The sequence below is a fragment of the Nanorana parkeri genome, unplaced genomic scaffold, assembly GCF_000935625.1.
Source record: "Nanorana parkeri isolate BGI_ZX_2015 unplaced genomic scaffold, ASM93562v1 scaffold1393, whole genome shotgun sequence".
Classification (NCBI taxonomy): Eukaryota; Metazoa; Chordata; class Amphibia; order Anura; family Dicroglossidae; genus Nanorana; species Nanorana parkeri.
Window position 1 is genome coordinate 298,693 of NW_017307661.1, and position 24,086 is coordinate 322,778.

Below are 24,086 nucleotides of genomic sequence, written 5' to 3' on the forward strand. Positions count from 1 at the left end.
GCCTGTATGTCAGGAATGACCCGACAGTGAATGTGAGGGATGATATAGCACAGGAAAATGGGGGCAATGTTGAGGTACTATGGATAGAAATGGAAATTAGGGATAAGAAGGGGAAATTACTGGTGGGGATATGCTACAGGACTCCAAGCGCGGGGGGAGGAGGATACTCATCTATAATCACAGATAGAAGTAGCGGGAAGGCGATGTAGGCAATGTAATGTCATATTAATTATTCCAAAATAGATTGGACACATAAGACAGCAAATTCAAGAAGGGGCTGTCAATTCTTGAACACTCTCCGGGATAATTTTATGGAACAATTGGTGCAAACCCCTACGAGGGAAAATGCTCTGTTAGACTTATTAATTACAAACACAGAGCTGATTACAGATGTGGAAATTGGGGACAACCTAGGGAATAATGACCACATAATGATAACGTTCACAGTTAATAGAAAAGGATAAGACCTTCAAAAAATATAAGTCAGAGGGGTCACCATCAGCATTCAAACACTACAAATAATTCAAGAAGAGATGTAAAAAAGCAATCAGGGCTGCAAAAATAGAATACGAAGAACACATACAGTAGCAACAGAAAGCAAAAGGAACCCCTCAAAAATTATTTCAATGTGTAAATAGTAAGAGGGTAAGGACTTTAGTGAACTTTAGTGAAGTCAACCATGGAAAAAGACCTGGGGGTGCTTATAGATCACAGATTTGGCAATAGTAAGCAATGCCAAGCAGCAGCCAGCAGAGCAAACCAGATACTGGTGTGCATTAAAAGAGGTTTTGCTGCAAGGGATAAAAGAGTAATACTACCACTGTAAAAATCATTGATTCAGCCTTATGTTGTGTTTGCGGTGTAGTCTTGCTCGCCAACTCTCAGGAGAGACGTCATTGAGCTGGGGAGAGTTCAGCAAAGGGCTTCAAAATTAAAGGAATTGAGGGAGTCATGAGGATCGCCCTCAGCAATTAAAATATTCACCTTAGAAAAGAGACGATTACGAGGAGACCTTATTGCAGTCTTCAAAATCATCAATAGGGATCACAATATACAAAACAAACTGTTCATTAAGAAAACTGTACTGAGAACAGGGGAAAAACAAGAGATTGGAGGAAAGGGGGTTCAATTTTAGAAAATGTTGTTTTGTTTTTTTACTGTGAGTAGTGAAATTGTGGTAGTCTCCCCCAAGAGCATTGATAAATTCAAGAAACTTCTCATTTATCAGACACACCTATACACACAAAGGTTGAATTGGATGGACCCTTGTCTTTATTTAACCTTACAGTATCTACTATGTTACTTTATTACTATGTAAAAACTTTCAAAGCGTCACGTATAGACAATTTTGGTTAATGCAGTGTTTTGTCATTTCAGAGGCACACATTGTTCTGAAGCTTTATATGTTTGGTATCTATTCACTTGCTGCAACCTCATCTTTTATATTTAAAAAAAATGGGCAATATATTGCGTCTATGTGCACTAAAATAAAAATATATAATGTTTGGAGGTGTTAAGCAATTTGCAGGCCCAAAATGTGCATTCTAATGTGTGCAAAACCCACATAAACTGCTCTAGGAAGGAAAGGGTTCGCTGGCCATGCTCCCACAGGAAGTTGTCCAACTCAGGTGTCCCCTGCTTCCCTTCCTTGCTATTCTCCTCCTCATCATCATCATTCAGAAGCACAGGTTCTCGGTCAGTCAAGTCATCAAGCAACTTGGTGGAGAATGTTGACTAAGGACGCTTATGCCCTTTGCATCCAGTGGTTTCTGTTAGTATAGAGACCTTGCCCATATGTTTTGCCATGGAAATTCATGGTTACAAAAGAGAAATGGGCAGTATCCAGTGGGAAAATGGAGAACTCTATAGAGAGTAGCATTTGAGAGTACTGCTGCACTCATTACCGGATACCCTTTTTAAATAAAGAAGGGTGCTGAAATGACCACAGATGATGCTGCGTACATCAAATCTGTATGAACAGCACACCTCTTTGACACAAGTCTGAGGTGTGCTGGTGATGTTCTTCACACAGACTCTATAGAGTGTGGACTAAAGTATATGGTGCCCGAAGTTGAGTTACCTGGGGAACCTTGGTTAGTTCCGTCATGGCTCTCTGCACATTGCATGCTGGCCTGCCCCCTAGTCCCATTTCCTTCTGCCAGCATGGTGGGGTGATCCCCCGAGGGCTACTTACAACCAAAAGAGAGCAGTCAAACTTTGTCTCACAACTGAAAGCTTACGGAAAACCTGGTGAATGCTTGTGTTCAGAGATGGAGCACAAGTGTGTTTGCCCCTTGCAAGAGCATGTGCTCATGATGGCTGCTCTAACCTGAGGGAAACCAGGGATCCCCTTCCAGGGTGGGGCTGATCCACCTCTGAATGTGTCACATTGCTAAATGACTGCTGTGATGGGAAAAAATACTCTCTATGAACACACCTGTTCAACTGCTCATAACACCAATATCTTATCAGCCAATCACATGGCAGCAACTCAATGCATTTAGGCATGTAGACATGGCCAAGACTATCTACTGAACTTTAAACTGAGCATCATAATGGGGAAAAATGTGATTAAAGTGACATTGAACATGCCATAGTTGCTGGTGCCAGATGGGCTGTGTGATGGACTGCCTGGTACCCCGACTGGGTACCTCCATCAGAAATCAGCTTCCTCTCCACTGGAACCTGAATTCCAGTGTCCTCAGCCCAGACCTGCCTAATTATTGGACAGAAACAATATATTAGTACAGAAAACTAAATTCCTCAAACATCAGACAACACCAATGTTGAAGTGAAAACCAAGAACTGACTTTATTGAAATCCAGCTCAGTATATATATGAACAGCATGCAAACAGACATCCCCTACACTATGCCTTAATGAATGAACAGGGAGAAAGGAGACACATGTGATGGGATAGGGTTGCACAGATACCAAGTACAGTACTCGGTACAAGTACGAGTACATGTACCGATACTTTTGAGCTCCAAGACTAGACTAGAGAAAAATTCAAAAATTAGGAGGCAGCTGTCATTTGTAAGGAGCACAATCTCTGTTTCAATGTACGATTTTGTTTTTATAAATATAAATAAAGGGAAGCACGGATACCAGTTTTGCGAGTACGAGTACTGGTACTTGCCGAGTACTTACACGTACGAGTACTGATAGATTTTTGCTTATTGTCATGTGACAGTTTTTCTAAAACAATGCAGACTAATGATTTCAGGACAGTGGTGGAGTGCCAGAGCCAGGTCCCAGCTGGAACCGCTGCAACCCTGATAGTTCTCATGAAAATGCCAAGTATCTGCACTGGTACTCGAAAAGTATCTGTGCATCCCCATGATGGGATTATCTACTCCTAGAGTCAGCTATCTTAATCCCATCATTAACTCAATGAAACAAAAGGGCAAATAAACTGTAACAAGTTCAATTGGAGTCTCAGTCCAGAATTAACCCCCTTCAGTGCTGCTGGATTCACAGCCTGTACCTTTAATGGGCACAGGGTGAAATAAACATAATGCCAGGGGAAAGATGCGGCATATAAACTCCACACATAAATCAGGGTTATTAGTTCCAAAATAAATACAAACAAGAATTTACAAATATTCATCGAGTGTTGGTGATCTTCATTTGCATCAAGACTTGGTATTGCACGGTGCCATCCGTGATCATCACTGCGAGCACCACCATTTACTGCATGGTCCTAAACGCTGTATGGAGTGCAGGGAATACATCTGGACACTGTTGTTGATGCCAGAGGTCAGAGGAGAATTGCCAGACTGGTTCAAGCTGATAGAAAGGCAACAGTAACTCAAATAACCACCTGTTACAACTGAGGTATGCAGAAGAGCATCTCTGAAAGCACAACACGTCAAACTTTGAAGCAGATGGGCTACAGCAGCAGAAGACAACACCAGGCGCCACTCCTGTCAATTAAGAATGGGACACTAAGGGGGTTAATCACATGAATGAATGACCCAGCCGAAGTGAAGTGAGTGGAACAATGTTCGGCTAATCACTCCGGCTCAGTATGGGCTGATTTCAGTCGTACATCAGTACAGAAGGACATCGGCTGAGCCGAAGCTCTGGCAGCTCACTCGCTGACATTCGCCTCTATTCTCATAGGTGCCGAACGGCAGTGAGTGAATAGCCGAATGCCGCTGAGTGGCATTCGGCTCGGCTATTCTGTTCGGTACCTCAGTGGTACAGAGCAGAATAGAAAATCAATGAAAAGAGTTTAAAAAAAGGTTAAAAAAATATTTTTCAAATGTAAAATTAAAAAATCAGTCTTCTAGCAGGTCCCGGCCAATAAATAACAATTGGACGGAGCCGGCCATGATGTCACGGCCGGCTCCGCCCAGTTGTTATTGTTTAATGACAGATCAACCAGCTCCTTTTTTGAGGGGGTCCTTTATGTCCTTGTGCATGCCCCGATCTTGGGCTCCTGCTCTGCTGGCCTGGCCGGGTAGGCACGGATTGTTGCTCTCTGGGAACAATCTCCTTTATCTCCTGAGGAAGCGCTTGGAGCATGAAAAGCGTTGTGAAAAATAGTTTTCCCGATATAAGAAGAGGCATCTATGTGCTGCATGAGTACATGAGTATGTTACATCAACTTTGTGTGTTATGGTCATTTAGCCTCAGATTATAATTCTGGAATAGTCCATTTGGAAATCAGTTTGCTCTTTACTTTTCTGAAATATGTACAGATCAATTATGTGGTTTTTAAAAAACATTTTTTAACCTTTGTATAATAAAGAAACCTTGTTTTATCATGTTGTAATTGCTTGGTTTTTGTCACTGCGTACCCTAAAAGCCCCACTCTTTCCTTTCTGTGTTGATTAGATATATTAGGGGTGAGGTACTTTATATTCAGGATTTGGTCACGATAATTTGATTCAAATTGTTGCTGACCATATCTATCCCTTTATGACCACAGCACACCCATTTTCTGATGACTACTTCCAGCAGGATAGCACACCATGTCACAAAGCTAAAATTATCTCACATTGGTTTCTTGAACATGATAATAAGTTCACTGTACTCAAATGGCCTCCGCAGTCACCAGATCTCAATCCAATAAAGCACCTTTGGAATGTGGTGGAATAGGAGATTAGCATCATGGATGCTCAGTTGATAAATCTGCAGCAACTGCATGATGCTATCATGTCAATATGGACCAAACTCTCTAAGGAATATTTCAAGCACTTTGCTGAATCCATGCCATGAAGAATTGAGGCAGTTCTTAAGACAAAAGGGTGTCTAACCTGCTGCTAGCAAGGTGTATTTAATAACGTGGCCTGCGAGTGTATGTCGCATGGCAGTCCATGTGCGTGACGCATGGTTAAAGTGTTGCAGTGCCTATGTGATTCCCTGATCCCAGGTTAGGCATCATGCTGTCCACCCCTCATTGCTCAAAGGCAAGGGCCCAGGGTCCAGGGACTGCCATAGTGGTGGGGAAAGGGAGACCTTCAGGTCTAAGCAGGACTTCCTGCTTCATCCACTTTTGGAGCGCACACCCCCTCCTCCATGGAGGAGGTCTTCAGGGAAAAGGGCTGCACCAGATTGGTAGACCATGACCCTTGACCTGTAGAGCACCATGCGGCTAACTGCATTTGACTGTACAGAGTTATGAAGGCCGTAGAGCCTAGCGTGGAGTCCAAAGCTTTACTTGAGATAGGTTGTAGAAGTAGATTGTGCCAGAAAGCAAATTTCAGTAGTGAGAGGCAATCCTTCACCAAACAACACTAGCAAAAAAACTCAGGGACTGGGAAGGGGTTATAAAGGGATATCCTAAAATTCTGTTTGCCAGTAACCAATCACCTGAAAGTGGCTGCATATAACCCAGGGTCTGTGATTAAGGGATCCAGTGCCTTATACTGTACAGTCAAGAAATTAAAATATGTTTGTCGTATGATAAAAATGTTCTCTCTACAGACATCAGACTTTCATATATCAGTTGGTTTTATTACTAATAACCCCCAATTATAAATGGTCACAGCCATCATGATATGCTGGTTGTTTTTGCCTTTTTGCATCTTTTGCTGTGGGCTTTCCCTTTAACCAATTATTAATGTAGTTATTAATTGTATTAATGTATTAATGCAACATATAGGGGTCTATTCACGAAGCTGCCGAGGGCAGCCGAAAACGAGCAGAACAGAAAAAAGTAAATAGAAAATGATTGTGCGGAGCTAGCAGTGACAGCTAGCTCTGCCCAATAGTTTCCTATTGTCCGACGGCTCTGCTGCTGTAAAAAAAACTCTCCCGGGCGCTCTGGGAGCCTCCCGCTCCCAGCCGCCAAGGAGAGAAGCACTGTTGTGTCTGTTTTTCCTTATTCTGACACGAGCGATCTTAGAATAGAGAGAAAAAAAAAAAAAGAATGTTCCCATTGAAAAGCATTGGGACATTACTATTGGCTATTTCAATTTGTAATAGCCAATAGTAAACTAGCATTGTACCCGCCCTCTGATGACGGACCGGGATGGGGAACTGCAGCAGAGGGCGGGTACAATGCTAGTTTACCAAATACATATGCGTTCGGCTCGGCTGAGCCGCTCGGCCACGATCGGGAGCTGTACGGGCTATTGTGAAAAGCCCGTACAGCACCCCTTCGGTTCTACTGAACCGAAGGGGTCCTGGGGCCAAAGCTAGCCGAAGGATCGGCCGAAGCTACGGGCAGATCCTTCGGCAGCTTTGTGAATAGACCCCATGCATTCTTTTTAGTGCTGGGATATGTGAGTCTTTAGTGAGCCGGTTGATCTCTCCCCTTTTAACAAAAGAAAATGTATACATATACAAATGATGGGGCTGTATCAGGTGTTAAAAAGTGGACATTTACCCCCTTTTACTAAAAATCACATCAGCATGCAGTTCTGTATGCTAATTTAAAATCAATTTACATTCATTAGTTAAACAAACTTGCTTTTCATTTACTTACAAATAGAGTTAATATACTTCCTGGTCTAGTTCTAGCACAAATGACGTAAGCGCCAAAGCATTGCATCCTGGGAAGGTTACATCAGCAGAGCATTGCTGGGAAATCTCATGAGATCAAATAGAAAGGCATTCTCCTCCCCCGAGATGATGTGCATGATCACATGTCCTTGTCACATGTCTAGTCACATGTGGCAGAGTTCCAGGAAGTAAATGGAAAGCTAGTAATCTGCCCTTAGTTAACATGGCCACTGTCAGAAGACTGACAACGAAAAGAGAAATAAGGTATGCAAAGAATACAAATCCTGCAAGTATCTAAAAGTATGTGTTTATAGATTGCTATTACTCAACATTGCTATTACTCAACATTTCTAAAGGTGTGTTTGTTGTCATTTTAAAGATATGGGTAAAGTTCCTCTTTAACACCTTTCTGTTAAATAGGTCAGACTGTATGGTGCCAAGGAGGTCGTCTTGCTTTTGAAGCAGGCTCTTAGGAACTATCTTAATTTTGGCCTAAATACCTTCCCCACCCAAAGTGCTTATATGGTTGCCTACGGCAATGCTCTCTGATACCCAGCGTTATTAAACCCACTTACTGTAAGGCCTCATTCACACGAGAAAAGGCTGCATGCACGGCCGTATCGGGCAGCTCCCGGGAAGGACATGTGCTGCGTGTGATTAGTACGCTGCCACTGTCCTTCTCTATGGTAGTACGCAGCCATACGCCGCCCTACACTCACCCGCCCTGCACGTCCGCACGGGTGTGGGTGTCCATACTCATATGCTGACAGGATGGATCCTGTCTGCATGTGAGCCGGGACACCCACACACCTAGGGACCGGCACTTGGGGTTAGCGTAGGGCGGCGTACGGCTGCGTACTCCCATAGAGGACAGGGGCTGCATACTAATCACACGCAGCACCTGTCCTTCCCAGGAGCTGCCCGATACGGCCGTGCATGCAGCATGGAGCTGCACGTGCCAGCCTTTTCTCATGTGAATGAGGCCTAAATCTATGCTGGCATGGACTCATTTCCTGGAGGTGTGTAATCACTCACACAGAAGAAGGCTGCAGAGATTGGTGCCATGTCATTAAAGCAGTCTCTACAGCATTCTGAACCCACTCAGAGAAGAAGAGGACCAGTGATACCATGCGTTCATCCCAAAGTCTTCTGGAAGAAAGGTATGTATATAAGTTTTTTTAAAATATAAATGTTACGAGGTTTCACCAGGGAGTATAAAGGAAGGGAGGAAGGGGAGTCTGCAAACAGGGTAAGGGGGTCTTCTACAGGCAGTGAGTAACCAATGACTTGTAGAGATTTTATTAATGAACAGCTTCACACAGTTAGACACCTCGATTTAACAACATAAGGAGCCACACACTGGCCTTAACACATCACACCATCCTAGGAGTACGCTAACCAGACTACATTTTTCTAACTTTCTAGAGATTTTTTTAATGAAGACCTAAAAGCTACTTGGTTACTCAACCCATTGTTGACTGAACAATAAAATATCAGTTTCAGAAGGACTAAAAGAATAAGAAAGCTAAAACAAAGATGAGTTATGTATGTTACATAACCTTTTGGTTTTATATAATTATTCAACATATCATTTGTTATATGACAACATCTAGGCTAATGTATTACTTATTATTAATAAGACTTCATTTAAAAGGTATGCTAAACTGTGCTCTACCTAGCAGCCATAACTGATTTACAATACATTATGCACATAGATTATACAGGATTATAAAATAGTTGCAGTCAAACTGGATGTTTTATATAACATAATAGCAGATACTTAACCTGCATTACTGCATTTCTAATGTGAACAAAATATGATCTGGGCGAGGTTAAAGAAACAAATGTGTTTCTATCTTGGAGACCAGGCTTTAGACTGTGGTCCATGCTGAATTCTGAATATTTAGCATAAATTAATTGACTTATCTTGGCACACAGAGTTTCCAAATTTGTGATATTCTAAATTTAGAAAAATTGAATTTAGCATTACATAAATTATAATTAAAAATGCATGGTGGTGTTGTTACAATGCAAAATGCTTATAAAGAAAGTTTACATTTCTGCTTACTAGCAGTTTTAAAAGGGATGCAGTTATCTGAACAGTCCACACCTATGAATGAATTGCCATTCCCACCTACCTCTTGTGTGAAACCACCGATTCACCTTTTTACTGCGTTGGTTGCTCTATTGTGGCTCTGCTGGCTAAATGTGGCAAACAGGCAAGTAGCCATCTGTGACCCTGTGATGTTATCTAGGCAGCTAGTGTAAAAAAACAGGCCAAAATGACCAAATTGTTCTTTTCTGTGTCAAATTATTATTTTTGATCAAAAGATCTTATATAATTAAATATTAACCAAAAAAATATAAATCATATTATATGATCAGATCTTTTAATCAAACTAGTCTTTTACCGTTACATGTATATAGCTGGCCAGTAAAAGGCTCAACACTGCACATTCTTAGACTTTGCTCTTTACTGGTAACCTTTATGCTACTAGTGACACAGAAGAAAACCCATCATTTTTATGTAACTAACCAATTTAAGCTAGGCCAAAGCTACCTTTTTACCACTACTAAACACAATGCACAGGGAGGTTGAAATCACCAACAGTAACATTTCAAGATGAAAACATGAATCCTTTAACCACGAAGCTGCAGACCCTATGGTTTATACAGCTAAAGGAAGTCTGATATGACATATGTGTGTTATAGAGTATACTTGGCATATTCAATATGGTATTTAAGATTTGATTTACAATAGAGAAAACCTCTTGCATTAGGTCAACATTTTTGGCTCTGCCCCTTTTGTCCCAGCCATTGTAAAGCTAGAATAGGAGAGAATATTATACATGTTGTACATGAGATTAAAAACCTAGCATGAGGGGGGGCGTGGCCAACAAGAGAGCCTGATGGATGCATAATCCCGAAACTCTGTGTCCACACAGGCCCGGGACTATCACACAGCGACTAGCAGCACAAATTTGGCTCCTCCCCTTAACAGCAGCAGCCGGGCATGTTCCACAGATGCAAAGGCGGCTCCCATCCACGAAAGGTATCGGACTTCTTCTGGCTATCTAAATCCCAGACCTTCCAAGATGGGGGTGGCAGCTCTCTCCCTGTCTCCCGCTCAGGGTTCTTAGGAATCAGCCACATCTCCTCGCCCGCATAGGGGAGACAGGTAAGAAGCTCTCCAGACCCGCTCCACACCGTTGGAGGCCTCGTCTCCTGCTACCCCCACCGCGCAGGGAGCCTTGCAAAATTGAGGCCCCAGCTTTCAGGCCTACCTGACGAAGTGAGCCTTTCCCACCACTCCCTATAAGACACCAGGGAGCTATTCGCACCAATCGAAAATTACCATACTAGTGATCAGCCTCTCTCAGAAACTACCCTGAAGGACATGTTAGTGTCCTTGCGAAGTTTGCTTCACACAGATATGCAGTCTTTAGCGCAACAATTTAAAACCGACCTACAGGAGATCGGCGCCAGGGATTCCCCATGTTGAAAAAATTATGGGACAATTTGCATCCACCTTCAATAAGCTTGTGGATTCCCACAACGACAGGGAAGGCAATATAACATGGCTGAAATCCAAAGTGGCAGACCTGGAGGACAGGTCACGTCGCAATAATATTAAAATAAGGGGAATTCCAGAGTGCGTTCGCCCTAACGACCTGTCTAAATTTGTACAAAGCTTTATTGCAACCATCCTTCCAGATGTCTCTCAATCCGAATTGACCATTGACCATATACACAGGCTACCTAGACCCTCGCATTTGTCGGACAGTGTGCCTAGAGACACTCTGCTTCGGATTAACTTGTTCCATGTGAAAGAGAACTTGCTGAAGGTGTTGTGCACTGCCGTCGCCTTACCCAACGCTTATGCCACCCTACAGGTGTTTGCTGATCTCTCCCAATACACCCTGGCATTTTGCAGGAAGCTGGTTCCAGTCACGAAGGCCCTCAGGAGTAACAAGATTCTCTACCGTTGGGGTTTCTCAGCAAAGCTCCTGATCACCAAGGATAACAGCCTCCACACCATTACCACCTTAGAGCAAGGCCTTGAACGTGGGATGATTGTTGGCGCTCTGAGCCATGGAGCGAGTATCGGCAAAACAGCAGAATTCGTTAAATGTTCAAGAGCAGCTGTTGTTAAAGTGTTTAAAGACTGGACTGTCAGCCGAAATCTGGGTCTGAACGTGCGAATTGTGGCCGTCAGCGACTAGTCAATGTTAGGGCAGAACGGAGAGTGGCAAGACTGGTACAAGACAACAGAAGGGCAACAGTGCATCAAATTACTGCAGATCTTAAAATCTCAATCCAATTGAGCATTTGTGGGATGAAGTTGAAAGAGCCATCAGGCAGCTGGTTCCACAACCATCAAATCTCACAGAACTGGACAGTGCTATTCCTCAGGCATGGTGTCAGATTCCGCGCATTATCTTTCAACATCTTTTGGAGTCAATGCCAAAAAGAATCGCCGCAGTATTGAAGGCAAAAAGGTGGCCCAACGAAGTGCTGATGGGGTGGTCATAATAATCTGGCCACTCAGTGTATTATACTGGTGTGCTTCATTAACTCCAAGATCTACACCATAGTGAATGTATACGCCCGAACTCCCACCAATCACGCTTCCACAACAGAATATTTAAAAAGGCGAAAAGAGTCCAACAAGGTGCACTGATAGTGTGTGGTGACTTTACTCTGGTTCCAGCCAGTGAACGAAATTATACTACTCTCCTCCTCAGAATTCCTACTCCAGGATCGACTTACTCCTGGTTGATCGCATGTTATTGCCTTGGATTCAGGACTCTTCCATTCGAGATATTACCTGGGCTGACCATGCTCCAGTTTTGAGGTATATTTCCTCACAACATCTAACCTCTAATTATTTTGTTTGGCGTAACAATGTTTTTCTTTTGAAGCAACCTAAGAACATTGAGTTGATTCGTAATAGTTTGATTGATTTTTTTGATATTAATGCTACTCCCCTACTTGCTTCACCCTACTTTCAAACATAAATTGTACCATCCTAAAGACATAGCCCAATCTTTTTGCTCATACTATAAATCATTATATAACTTGAAAGATGAGGGAGCCATCCATCACCCTACCAAATCTGAAGTTGATGAGTTTTTACAAAACATTCACCTTCCCACATTTACAAGTCCCCAATTAGACAAACTTAATTCTCCCTTTACTACTTTGGAGTTAGCTAGAATCATACGATCCATGCCTAACAAGAAATGACCTGGCCCTGATGACTATGCTAATGAATACTATAAGATATTTGCCCAGACTTTTAGCCCTTACCTCCTTAAAGTATATGATGTAGTGGCGACCTCTGCCTCATTTCCAGAGGTGCCTAGTCTTCACCAGAGCCACTGATGGTGTGGATGTTGAGCTGTGGGGCAGCTCCCAGGTTGCGGCTCTCTGACACACCCGTGCAGGCGCAGTGCCAGCGGGTACTCAGGGACCGCAGCACAATGGACATGACATACAGGATGCACGGTATGCGTGACACAGGGAGCAGGTAACAGAAGGGCAAGCCAAACAAATGACAAACGCACTCATCAATACGTCACCAACTATACAGTATGGTGCACACAAAATGGCCTTTAAACAGTAAAACAGTAGAAAGTACATCATGGCACACTCACAAGCCAGCATGTAAAAAAACTTGTCTCACCACTAAGGTTAACAACAGAGGTTTGGATACACGTCTTCTGCAGAAAATGTGAAAGCCGCACAGCCGCGCCAAAGCACCTCTTATAGTGCGGTCCTAACTCTAAACTATGAGAGTCTCCATCTTGGAGCAAATGGAACAGAAGATTTGAAATTGGGTGCAGGTCTGTCAGGAGGAAGCCCGACCTCCCTTAAAGGCACATGAACGCACAAGGGATCCCGCACATCCCAATGGCAGCCGAGACCCCCCATGCATCACTGCACCAAATCAATCAAGCACAACAAATGACAAACACACTCATCAATTCGTCACCAGCTATACAGTAAGGTGCACTTGAAATGGGCTTTAAACAGTAAAACAGTAGAAATATATCATGGCACACTCACAAGCCAGCATGTAAAAAAACTTTTAGGAGGAGAGTGGGGATCCCACAGAATAGGATTGGAGTGCGAGGGGCTCATGGTTGGAAGGCACTTGAACTGGGCCATAAGGTGAGTCGTAGCAGAAAATGGGAGCCGTTCCGATGTAGCAGATGGCATTTTATGCACATTCACAATTAATATCATAAGTAATTACATAATAATGTAATTGCTGAAGATGTAAATTGTGAATGTGCATAAAATGCCATCCATTATTTACTGCCACGGATGGCATATTATCAACGGTCACAATTAACAATTTAAACAAAATACTTTGTCAATAAATGCCAGTTTTCTCGTTAATCCCGTCTGCGCGCAAGCGCAGATGCTGAGGTCGGCAAGTTTGACTGGGTCGGTGTTCCCGATAGAACACTAGTATCAGCATTTAGTATCGCAGCATTTTTTATTTATACGAGTACTCGTATAAATGCCCAGTATTGGCACCTATATCGATACTGGTATCATCAGATCCCTGCCTCTCACATATCACTCAGGAACTACAAGTCCCAGCACTGTCCCTGTGCATCACCCAAATATTCCTAAGGAAACTACAAGTCCCAGCATGCCCTTATTGTACCTGAATACACTCTAAATATCACTAAGGGAACAACAAGACCCAGTATGCCCTCATTGTCCCTGCTGCATTATTTGCCTGATGCACTGCCTGTGTTCGCCGTTCGGCACTGTTGGGATGGTGCATATAGTGTGGGGGTAGCCGGGCCAACTGCGCTCTAGGCGGCAGCCCGCCCTAGGCGGCTGACTAGTTTGCCTAGTGGTAGAGCCGGCTCTGGTTATAATCGACTACTTTAATAGATCAGTATGACTGACTGCTATAGTACAGAACTCGGATATAGAACTCGGATATAGAACTCGGATATAGAACTCGGATATAGAACTCGGATATAGAACTCGGATATAGAACTCGGATATAGAACTCGGATATAGAACTCCGATATAGAACTCCGATATAGAACTCCGATATAGAACTCCGATATAGAACTCCGATATAGAACTCCGATATAGAACTCCGATATAGAACTCCGATATAGAACTCCGATATAGAACAGTGAATTGGCAAAGACCAAGATACTTACATTTACTTGGTATTCTGACACATCAGCCATAATGACATTTGAATATTTCTTCCTTTGTTCTGTGAAGCAAAATAAAAAAATATTGTTAAACATAAAAGAAAATGTGACTTTTTCCTTGCATTTTAAATTACTGATTACATAAAGCTGAAACATTTAAAAATGTGACTTTTTCCTTGCATTTTAAATTACTGATTACATAAAGCTGAAACATTTAAAAATGTACTAACACCCTGATGCAGGAGAAGCTTCCTTACAAAAAGGAAAATATGAGGTGTGATAAAAAAATATGGTGAATGTTTAAATAAAGAAAAATTTATTACAGTAAAAGACACATTGCCATTAATCCCCCTCAAAATACTACTTCTTGCTTCCAACATACTTATCCCATAATTCTTGCCGCTTCCTGAAGCAGCTGTGGAAGTCCTCTTTCATGAGTGTGTTTAGTTGAGCTGCCGTGGCTGCCTCAGTTCAAAAATCAATTCAAAACATTTACCTTTCATGACTTTGGGGAAGAGCCAGAAGTCACACAGTGCCCGATCCGGTGAATAAGGTAGATGAGGACAAGTATTGTTTTTATTTGACAGAAACTGCCGTACCAGAGGCGAGGTGTGACACACAGCATTGTCACACTGTAAAACACACCCTCTTTCAACCATAGCTCACAACCAACTGACTGCACTGAACAAGTTGAAACTTGTCACACACTGTTAATAAGGTTTGACGTGCCGCTTCTCGTATTGAAGATCCCTGTTTTTCCGTTGGATGACACTCGGCAGCAGCATTCACCGTATTTTTTTGATCACACTTTGTACATAGACGTAATTTGTTCTTCTAACACGTGAATGTTGACACCTTCTTATACGGGCTGTGCCCCATTTGTCACATTTATGTTGTAGAGAATGCTGTTTCATGCAGAGTTCCTTTTCGACTACTTAACACTGTCCAATGTAGCATGTTCTATTTACTCCACTCCTTAAAAAAGTAAGAAACATGGCAATCTCTTTCCCTCTCTTACCTGGCAGTGGCTCTAAGTTGACAGGCTCACGTGTGGAGGTCTTTCCAATAACATGGTAGTTGTTTTGACAATATGGCTGTGTCCCAGGTAATAAAGGTAACCACCCTTTCTTGATCAACTTTAGACACAGCAGCTTCATAAATGAACAATCCATACAACTATGTAATAATCCACAACCTTTTTTTTAAATTAGGCCCACCATCAAATCACATCCACTATCCTTTGCTGTGGTACACTATAAATGCTACATTATTAGTGTCTCCCTCTTACTCAGCTTCAGATACCGTGTTTCCGCGAAAGTAAGACAGTCTTATATTTTTTTTTGGCTCAAATAAACACACTAGATCTTTTTTTCGGGGTAGGTCTTATTTTTTACACATATTCATGTACTAAAATATGGTGATCAGGGCAATCAGGGGTGCCGTACCTTTCCTAGAGCAATTTGATAACCAATCGCTGGCCAGAATGAGAGAAGCGCACTTTCACTATCGATTCCTCACAAGCGGAGTGCATTTGGTATCACTCCGCCTGTGACAGGAGCCGGCGCTATAGAGGAGGCATCGGCTTATGCGGCTCTGCTCCCTCCGGTGCCGCCTCGTTTCCTCTAGCGCTGCCTTCGTTGGCACCGCTGATTCTCTCCTGCCTCTCCCGCGGCTCTTCAAGTTCCCCCTTATGCCACCCCCGGTCCTGGGAATGGTCACAACTAGGTCTTATTTTCGGGGTAGGTCTTATATTTTAGCAATTCCCAAAAATAGTACTAGGTCCTATTTTCGGGGTAGGTCTTATTTTCGGGGAAACAGGGTATTAATATGGAAATATGGCTGAATATTGGCACACCAGTGCAGACTACTGCTACTGATATCATGCCAGTTTATGCTATGATTGTTCTACAATACTTTTTTTTCATCACAGTGTGGTGTGACAGAGTACAAGTGGAGAGAGTCCAGCGGAAGGCAACAAAACTAATTAGGGGAATGGAGGACCAGAGCTATGAGACAAGGCTTCTGATCTTAAACATGTTTACGCTGGAATTAAGGAGATTAAGGGGGATATGATTTTCATGTACAAGATGTTCAATGGTGACAGCAAACATTGGCAACAAACTGTTTGAGATTAACTCCATTACAAAGACTAGAGGCCACCTAAAGTTGGTGCAGAAAAAATTCCAGCACAATGGGCGAAGAGGGTTCTTTACAGTAAGAGCGGTTAAGGTCTGGAACTCACTGCCATCGGCAGTGATTTGAGACAAGAGTGTAGATTTGTTCAAGAAACGTTTGGACAATTTCTTGAGGGACCGTAATATCCAGGGATACCAGTATCCCTAAGAATGAGATGATGCGTGGACCTATATGGGTTGGACTTGATGGACGTATGTCTTTATTCAAACCCAAATACTATGTAACTATGTAACTGCATCGGACTGCACTGTAAAAGAGCATTTTTGCTATTCGCATGAAAATGCTCAAAAACACGGAAGCAAAAAACGTGGGAAGTGTGTTGCAAATTCTGCTACATGAGCTTCTTTGCCATGTTTGCTGCATGTGCAGACCCCAATAAACTCAATGGGGACATGCAGCAAACGTGGCACACGAACGCACTCAAATGTAACACGTGTTAAATTGTTTTAATGTATGTATTTGGTAATATATCCCCGAATATGTCCCGGAACACCTAAGATAAGGATATAGTGCTGTAATGCAGAATGGAACTTACTGTCAATGCATGAGTTGTAAAGATCTCATAAGTTGAACTTTGAACTTGGAACTGTCCATACTTGCTGGAACATGTGCAAAATGAACAATTGGATATGATCCTACCTTCCCCTCTTGATCCTTCCTCGTTATCTACCCAACCTCCCTCCCCCCCCCACTTTCATTCTCTCATCCCCACCCTTACCCCCCCTCCCCAGACCCAGTCTCTCCCTTATTCTCTTCTTTTTCAAGCATCAGGATCCTACTCGAGGACTCACATAAATGCGCTTACCTGAGATTAATGGTATGGATTGTGAATCCTGTATTCTACATGCTATTTAGTATTACTCGGCATCCTGTGTTGCTTTTATGTCTTTTCATATGTCTTATAACAATAAAAATGTATTATACAAAAAAAATGTAACACGTGTTCAAGCCATGTGCAGGTGTGAATGGGCGCTAACTAAGCCATATACATCATTGATTGCTCTATTCTCCATGCAAGCAATATTGAACCATAATGTAAACTGCCTATATATACAGTATATATATTTATTTGTGGTCGGAGTCTCACATGACCCCTGAACCATTCGTATTAACTACAAACCTGAGGTGTGCCATGATCTTGAGGTCAGTAATGCCAAATAAGGGGGCATACCCTAGTAAATAGAAAGTAAAAAAGGGAAGGGGGGGGTGTCAGCCGGAATCGATGCTGCGGGCGAGTCACCTCTAGCCCTCCCCACCTAGATAACGAATCGCCGGTGCGACTTCTCCCACAAATACGGCAAATACATTTTCCTACAACCTGTGGTCGGAGTCTCAAATGACCCCCGAACCGTGTACCATTCATATTAACTACAAACCAAATAATTGGATTCAGGTATTCCAATCATCTTCATGGCCACAAGTGTATAAAATCAAGCACCTAGGCATGCAGACTGCTTCTACAAACATTTGTGAAAGAATTAGTCGCTCTCAGGAGCTCAGTGAATTCAAGCGTGGTACCATGATAGGTTGCCAACTGTGCAATAAGTCCATCCGTGAAATTTCCTTGCTACTAAACATTCCACGGTCAACTGTTAGTGGTATTATAACAAAGTGGAAGCAACTGGGAACAACAGCAATTCAGCAACGAAGTGGTAGGCCAAGTAAAATGACAGAGCGTGGCCAGTGCATGCTGAAGCGCACAGTGCACAGAAGTCGCCAACTGTCTGCAGAGTCAATAGCTACACACCTCCAAACTTCGTGTGGCCTTCAGATTGGCACAACAACAGTGCGTAGAGAGCTTCATGGAATGGGTTTCCATGGCCGAGCAGCTGCAACCAAGCCTTACATCACCAAGTGCAATGCAAAGCGTTGGATGCAGTGGTGTAAAGCACACCACCACTGGACTCTAGAGAAGTGAAGACGTGTTTTCTGGAGTGACGAATCACGCTTCTCTGTCTGGCAATCCAATGGACGTGTCTGGGTTTGGCGGTTGCCAGGAGAACGGTACTTGCCTGACTGCATTGTGCCAAGTGTAAAGTTTGGTGGAGGGAGGATTATGGTGTGGGGTTGTTTTTCAGGGGTGGGCTTGCCACCTTAGTTCCAGTGAAGGGAACTCTTAGCCTCCTCCTCTTCCCCCAAATATGGGGGAAGAGGAGGAGGCCAAGCTTCACTCTCAAATAGAAATAGCTGGGAAGCAGGGTAATGTTGTAATGGGCGCCTTAAATTATCCAGACATCGATTGGGCTAATGGAACCTCTCATTCAATAAAGTCTGGCCGTTTTCTGAACCTATTGCAGGACAATTTCACGGATCAGATGGTGGAGGTTCCAACTAGGAAAAATGCCATCCTAGATTTAATCATGTCCAATAATGCGGAGATAGTTGAAGATATTGCAATTGGGGAGACAATGGGTAATAGTGATCACCATGTGATTACTTTTAATATTGGGTACAGAAAAGGGAGTTGGGTCGGTCAGACAAGGACACAGACTTCAGAAAGGCAAGCTTCGATAAGCTATGCCAGATAGTTGGCAACACCTTATGGGACAACTTATTTATCGGATGGAACACTGACAAAAAGTGGGACTGTTTTAGGAATACATTACATAATGCTATTATCAAGTGTATACCATTGGGTAACAAAAATAAAAGATCAATAACTAAGCCGGCATGGCTAACTAAAACAGTAAAACAACACATCTTCTCAGCTAGAACGGTTAGGGTCTAGAACTCACTGCCGCAAGCAGTGATTTCAGCTGGGAGTATGGAATCATTCAAAAAACGTTTGGATGATTTCCTCAGGGACCGTAACATACAGGGGTACAGCTACAGTTAAGAACAATATCACACATGGACTAATACACATGCAGAAGCACATACATACACGCAATAGGTTGGACTTGATGGACCTGTGTCTTTATTCAACCTTAAATACTATGTAACTTACGCACATATAAATGTAAATACGCGTTCGCGGCGCCAGCATGCGAAAATGACAATTGCGCTACACACGCTACATATCGCCGCAAACGTCGCAGTAAGAGCAATCATTTTAGGGCCATCAATCACTGATAACACTAAACTGATGAGCGTTAAAAGCTTTTAAAGTCGCCAATTTTGGGTATTGTAGGTTTTCTTTGAGGTTTCGCGCGCGCACAATTTTAAGGCTTGACATGTTTGCGCTGTTCCGCCAGCTCGATGCTTATTGGCTGGGAAGGCGGTTTCCCGGCCAATCACAATCGAGTCGGCCAAACAAGATGGAGCCGGCTTCCTGGTCAATCAGGAAGATGAGCGGCAGGTAATGACATGCCACTCGGCTTCTTGATTGCCCGGGAAGCCGGCTCCTTGCCAGTGAAAGATCGGTATTGGTACTCTGTATCGGCGAGTATAGAAAGCAAAATATCGGTATTTGTACTCGATACCAAAAAAAACGGTATCAGTGCAGCCCTATTATATACACACATACATACGTACATACACACACAGTATATACGACCATGTATTAAAAGAGTCCTAATTTCATTGTGGTTATAGGTACAGTGAAGAAAAGATTTTTGTTCTACCACAAAGAGCTAAAAGTAAACGAAATCAGACACTGCCAAAAATGCAACAGAATCAGCCAGCCTTGATTAAGAGGGGGAACTTGCAACATGACATTCTAGATGACAGCACTTTCATTAAATAGCATTTTTGGTTCTATCTTGTCTTGAGTCACAGGTAAAACCAGATCCTTTCTTATTATAGTAAAGCAACCGTGCATAGCGAGGGCAGGTTAAATAGAAGTTTCACTGCCAATTTGCTGAGTTACAAGAACAACAGTGTTTAAGCCTGGTGATCTCTATAGTAACTAAATAAGACAGGAATACATTAAGAGGTTGGGGCTTCTTCGATGAGAAACTGTAATCTAAATATAGAATACATTTTAAATGAGGAATTGTTGACATTAGTAAAATGCAATGACATTTTTTTTTTTTTTTACAGGAAATCAGCTAATACAGAATTTAAGATTTTCACATCTAAAACGTTTCCAATCACTCCACTCCATTATTCAAAGTAACAGCAGATACTTAAAGCAGATCAGAGAAGGAAAATCTTTTGTATCATGTAAGCTTTTTTTTTTTTTTTTCAAATCAACTCTGTCATACCAAAGTTGACAAAATGAATATTGTGCAAAGACGACTACTACAATCAATGTTTCCCCGAAGTTTGCTTAGAAACTGATTTTTCTAAAAGTGTAAAACACCTATGTACCCCACAGTGCTCATTGGTTCATTCGTCAATGCCACTGCAGCACACAGTAATGACGTGGAGGTTGGCAGGAGGAATCAGTGAGTTCTGAAGGAGACACAAGAGATTGACACTGCCCCAAGTGTCAGTTTCCCTGGAGAGTTTGGGGACACATTCCTTTTGAACTGGAGCAGCATTCAGCAGCACGAAAGGCAAGTACTTACAATCTTCTTTTGCATTGGTATTTGTTTTGTTAACTGTGGTACTGTATTTATGATGCTTTAAAATTACTGGTGAGGATATAAATATGGAAGATGCCAATGCTAATTTGTATTTATTTGTTATCCTTATCTTGGCTTCACAAGTAAGTCTCTGAACTGTATCTAGATGTGCAGCTAGCTGCAGCTACTGATGCATGAAAAGCCATATTCTATATACTTGGTCCAGGTCAGCAATTGAGTATGTATTGAAGCCAGGATCAAGAAGATAGATCTGGAGCCTGCACCTTTAAAAAGGCAGCTCCAATATTTCTATTTTCATATGTTATCTTTAAAGAGAGCTTGCAAGGAGAGAAATATGGGAAATAATATTGCTATTGCTGATGATCAAGAATTTGATGAGTTGTTTCAAACTGTACTTAAAATTTAGCAAACCCAAAAATAGCGAAGAACCATATTAAAGTCTATGGAGGGTGAATCTTATTATTCAATTTGAGCCATTTGTGGGGCTGACAAGCAAGCTATTGTCAAGCAAAACCCATGGAAATACAGGCATTGCCATTGGAGATAAGTACTAATGCCAAAAAGGTTTCTAAAACATAAATAAATTACCATAAAGCAGGGAGAGGGCCTTTTCCTGCGGTTCCAAAGGCAACATAGAAAACACACTAGGGGAGAAAATCCTCCTCGGGGGAACATGCGTGCAGTCACCTAGATGCACATGCAGAGTAAGCTCTGCTCCAGCTGGCAAGATTTTTCTGACTGACTCACACTGCAGTTGATTAACTGCTTCGCAACCATGCTACATTTTTTCCTGTCATCCCAAGAATACATCTAGTACCAAAAATGGTATTCCAGGAAAGATTGTGCTTAAGAGACTCTCTTAACAATCCTTCTGTCTCTGTCAGCTTGGAGACAGCTATCCAGGAGTATTTTTTGCTCAATGACAATGATTTGCGCAATGATTCCCTGATCACACTGTGTTAAGCCACACTGTGATTTAGCAGGCTTCCCAACAGAAAAACATAGGGAGTCCAGAGTTTGAGAACTGGAGACTGAATAGGCTTCAGTCTCAGCCCATTTTACATTAAATTCTAGCCCCACCAAATGGTAAAAACTTTTTTGCATCAAAACAAAGCCAAAGCTGTGCCCCTGATCAAGTACATAAACCATATCAGCCCAAAAACATGAACTGCTCCCTCACCGCCATCTTGAAGATATTTTATTGCCACTTAGAAGACATGTACTCCAAGCGTGTGCTGTTAAGTGATGGAAGGCATTTCTTGACAAACTGTTGATTCCAGCTTTAGCCAGCTCAGAAAAATGCTTAAACCCCACAAACGGTGCGGCCCCAAGTGCTTCATAGCAAGTTACTATAAAAAAAATACACTGTCCTTCTGTCACCACACTTTGCTAACATCTTTAATGCCATTCAGAACCGTGATGCACTCTGCCACCAAGTGCATGCTCCTGAAGCCTGGCCCTGATAACACCTCTTGGTCCAACTCCCAACCTATCTCTCTTATTAATGTGCATATTAAGTTGTGAGGTGGAAAAGTTGGTTAAGCTAAAAATCCATTTTGTATTTATGTTCAAGACTCCATTTTGTTTTCCAATTTTTAAACAAAAATATAATTAGTGACATTCTTAATATGTTTAGTCTGTCAGCCTAAAAGTTTTTCGGAACTTCCTCTTTTTTGTCACAGTTAAGTCTTGTGAGATGGTCAAGTAACCATTTCCTTAAAAATGAATGTGCAGATAGAGCACATTTTCTAGAACATAGGTACCAAATTACGTAATTTGTGGGAGTGACTTTGTGGTTAAACAATTGACTCTTTCATCGCTGTGATAAATAGTTGAATATTATTGGATGATTTGTATTTCCGTGCCTGCCCAGTGTGGGATGTCACTGGTATGTATCTTATCAATTATGCTAATGTGGATTAATTAAAAACATAATGTAACCTATTGTAACGGTGCAGATTGTTGACTAATATGCTGCCCAATAGCTATTGAATAAATTGTAATATGGAGGCACACAAATCTCTGTTTCTGGTAATACGAGGTCTGGTATTTCTCTCAGGACAGTTTCTGGTGACCCCGAAGTGATGAAAAGACAGACCGAATCTTCAGCTGACTGGTGACCCGGGTGTGGAGAGACAGAGATCGATCTGACCAGTTACCACAGTAAGCATTACTTACCTTTTGTTCATTTTCATCACCGTCTTTCTACAGCTATTCCGGTCATCTGCAATTAAAGAACTATGAGGTGAGTGCTTTTCACTCACCTCATAGTTCTAGCCGACCTGTGACAATGAGACTGTCACAGATCGGCTCAGTAGATCGGGAGGTGAGCGAACACATACCGGCGTTCGCTCACCTCTCGATCCTGTCACGGCTCTCTGCCGTGACAGGGGAGGGGCTGGATTCCCCCCTCCCCGCTTCGATCCGCCAGCGCTGACTGGCTGGACGGGGGAGGGTACAGCTGGCTCTGCCTCTAGATAGGAAGAACCAGCTGTCAGTCACGCAGCTGGGCGGATCCCAGCATAATTGTCGGGATCCGCTTCAGCTGCGGCATCTCAGTATACCGCGAGCTAAAGCTTGCGGTATACTGAGCCTAGGGTGACAGGAGGATGCTAGTTTGTGTCCTCCCGTTACCCTAAGGAGAACTATGGGGAAAAGCCTTAACCCCATAGTTCTCCTTTAAAGATTTGTGTCGCTTGACATATTTTTTTTTATGTAGCCCCTATATGGATGTATATATGTGCTACTGTAGAGAACTGTGTTTCTGACTGCAAACAGTTAATTGCCTCTGTGTGTGATAAGAGGCGGAGACTTATGGGGATTGCAGTGCAAATCAGAGATGGATACATTGCCGAAAGGACCTTAAGAACTGCAACTCCCAGGATGCTGGGCGAGAGGAAGGAAGGAGATTATGGGCTGTAACTGCTAAGCGCGCTCAGTCTTGCACCGGGATCTGAAGTGGGCAGATCTATATGACATGGTGTGAGTTAAGACTGCTTGTAACAGAGCTGTGTGGTCGCCTCTGACAGACAGGGACACACAGGCTCTTTACCGCATTGCTTGAGAGACTGTGAGACGGTACCGAGCGCCTGAACTGAGGTCTAGTGGCGCGGCAGCGGCGGGGATATCGCGGCCTGGACGCACGGCCGATCCAGCCACAGGAGTGATCCAGCCAGCCCAGCTGAGTGAGTGCAGTCGAGCGGAGATCATTGCAAGAGACCCTAGATGAGCCGTGATGTGTTGCAAGAGACCATAGATGACCTCACCTTCGTCCC

At 42.8% G+C, this 24,086-nt stretch overlaps 1 protein-coding gene across 1 annotated transcript in view; it reads right to left on the reverse strand.

Moving 5' to 3' along the window:
* Nucleotides 1-24,086, reverse strand: part of LOC108798064 (epidermal growth factor receptor kinase substrate 8-like protein 1) — a 305,359-nt gene that overhangs the window by 167,701 nt on the left and 113,572 nt on the right. The window contains exon 4 of the mRNA XM_018569773.1: nucleotides 14,150-14,208. Coding sequence (XP_018425275.1) covers nucleotides 14,150-14,208 — 59 coding nt within the window. The remainder of the gene's footprint in view (nucleotides 1-14,149; nucleotides 14,209-24,086) is intronic.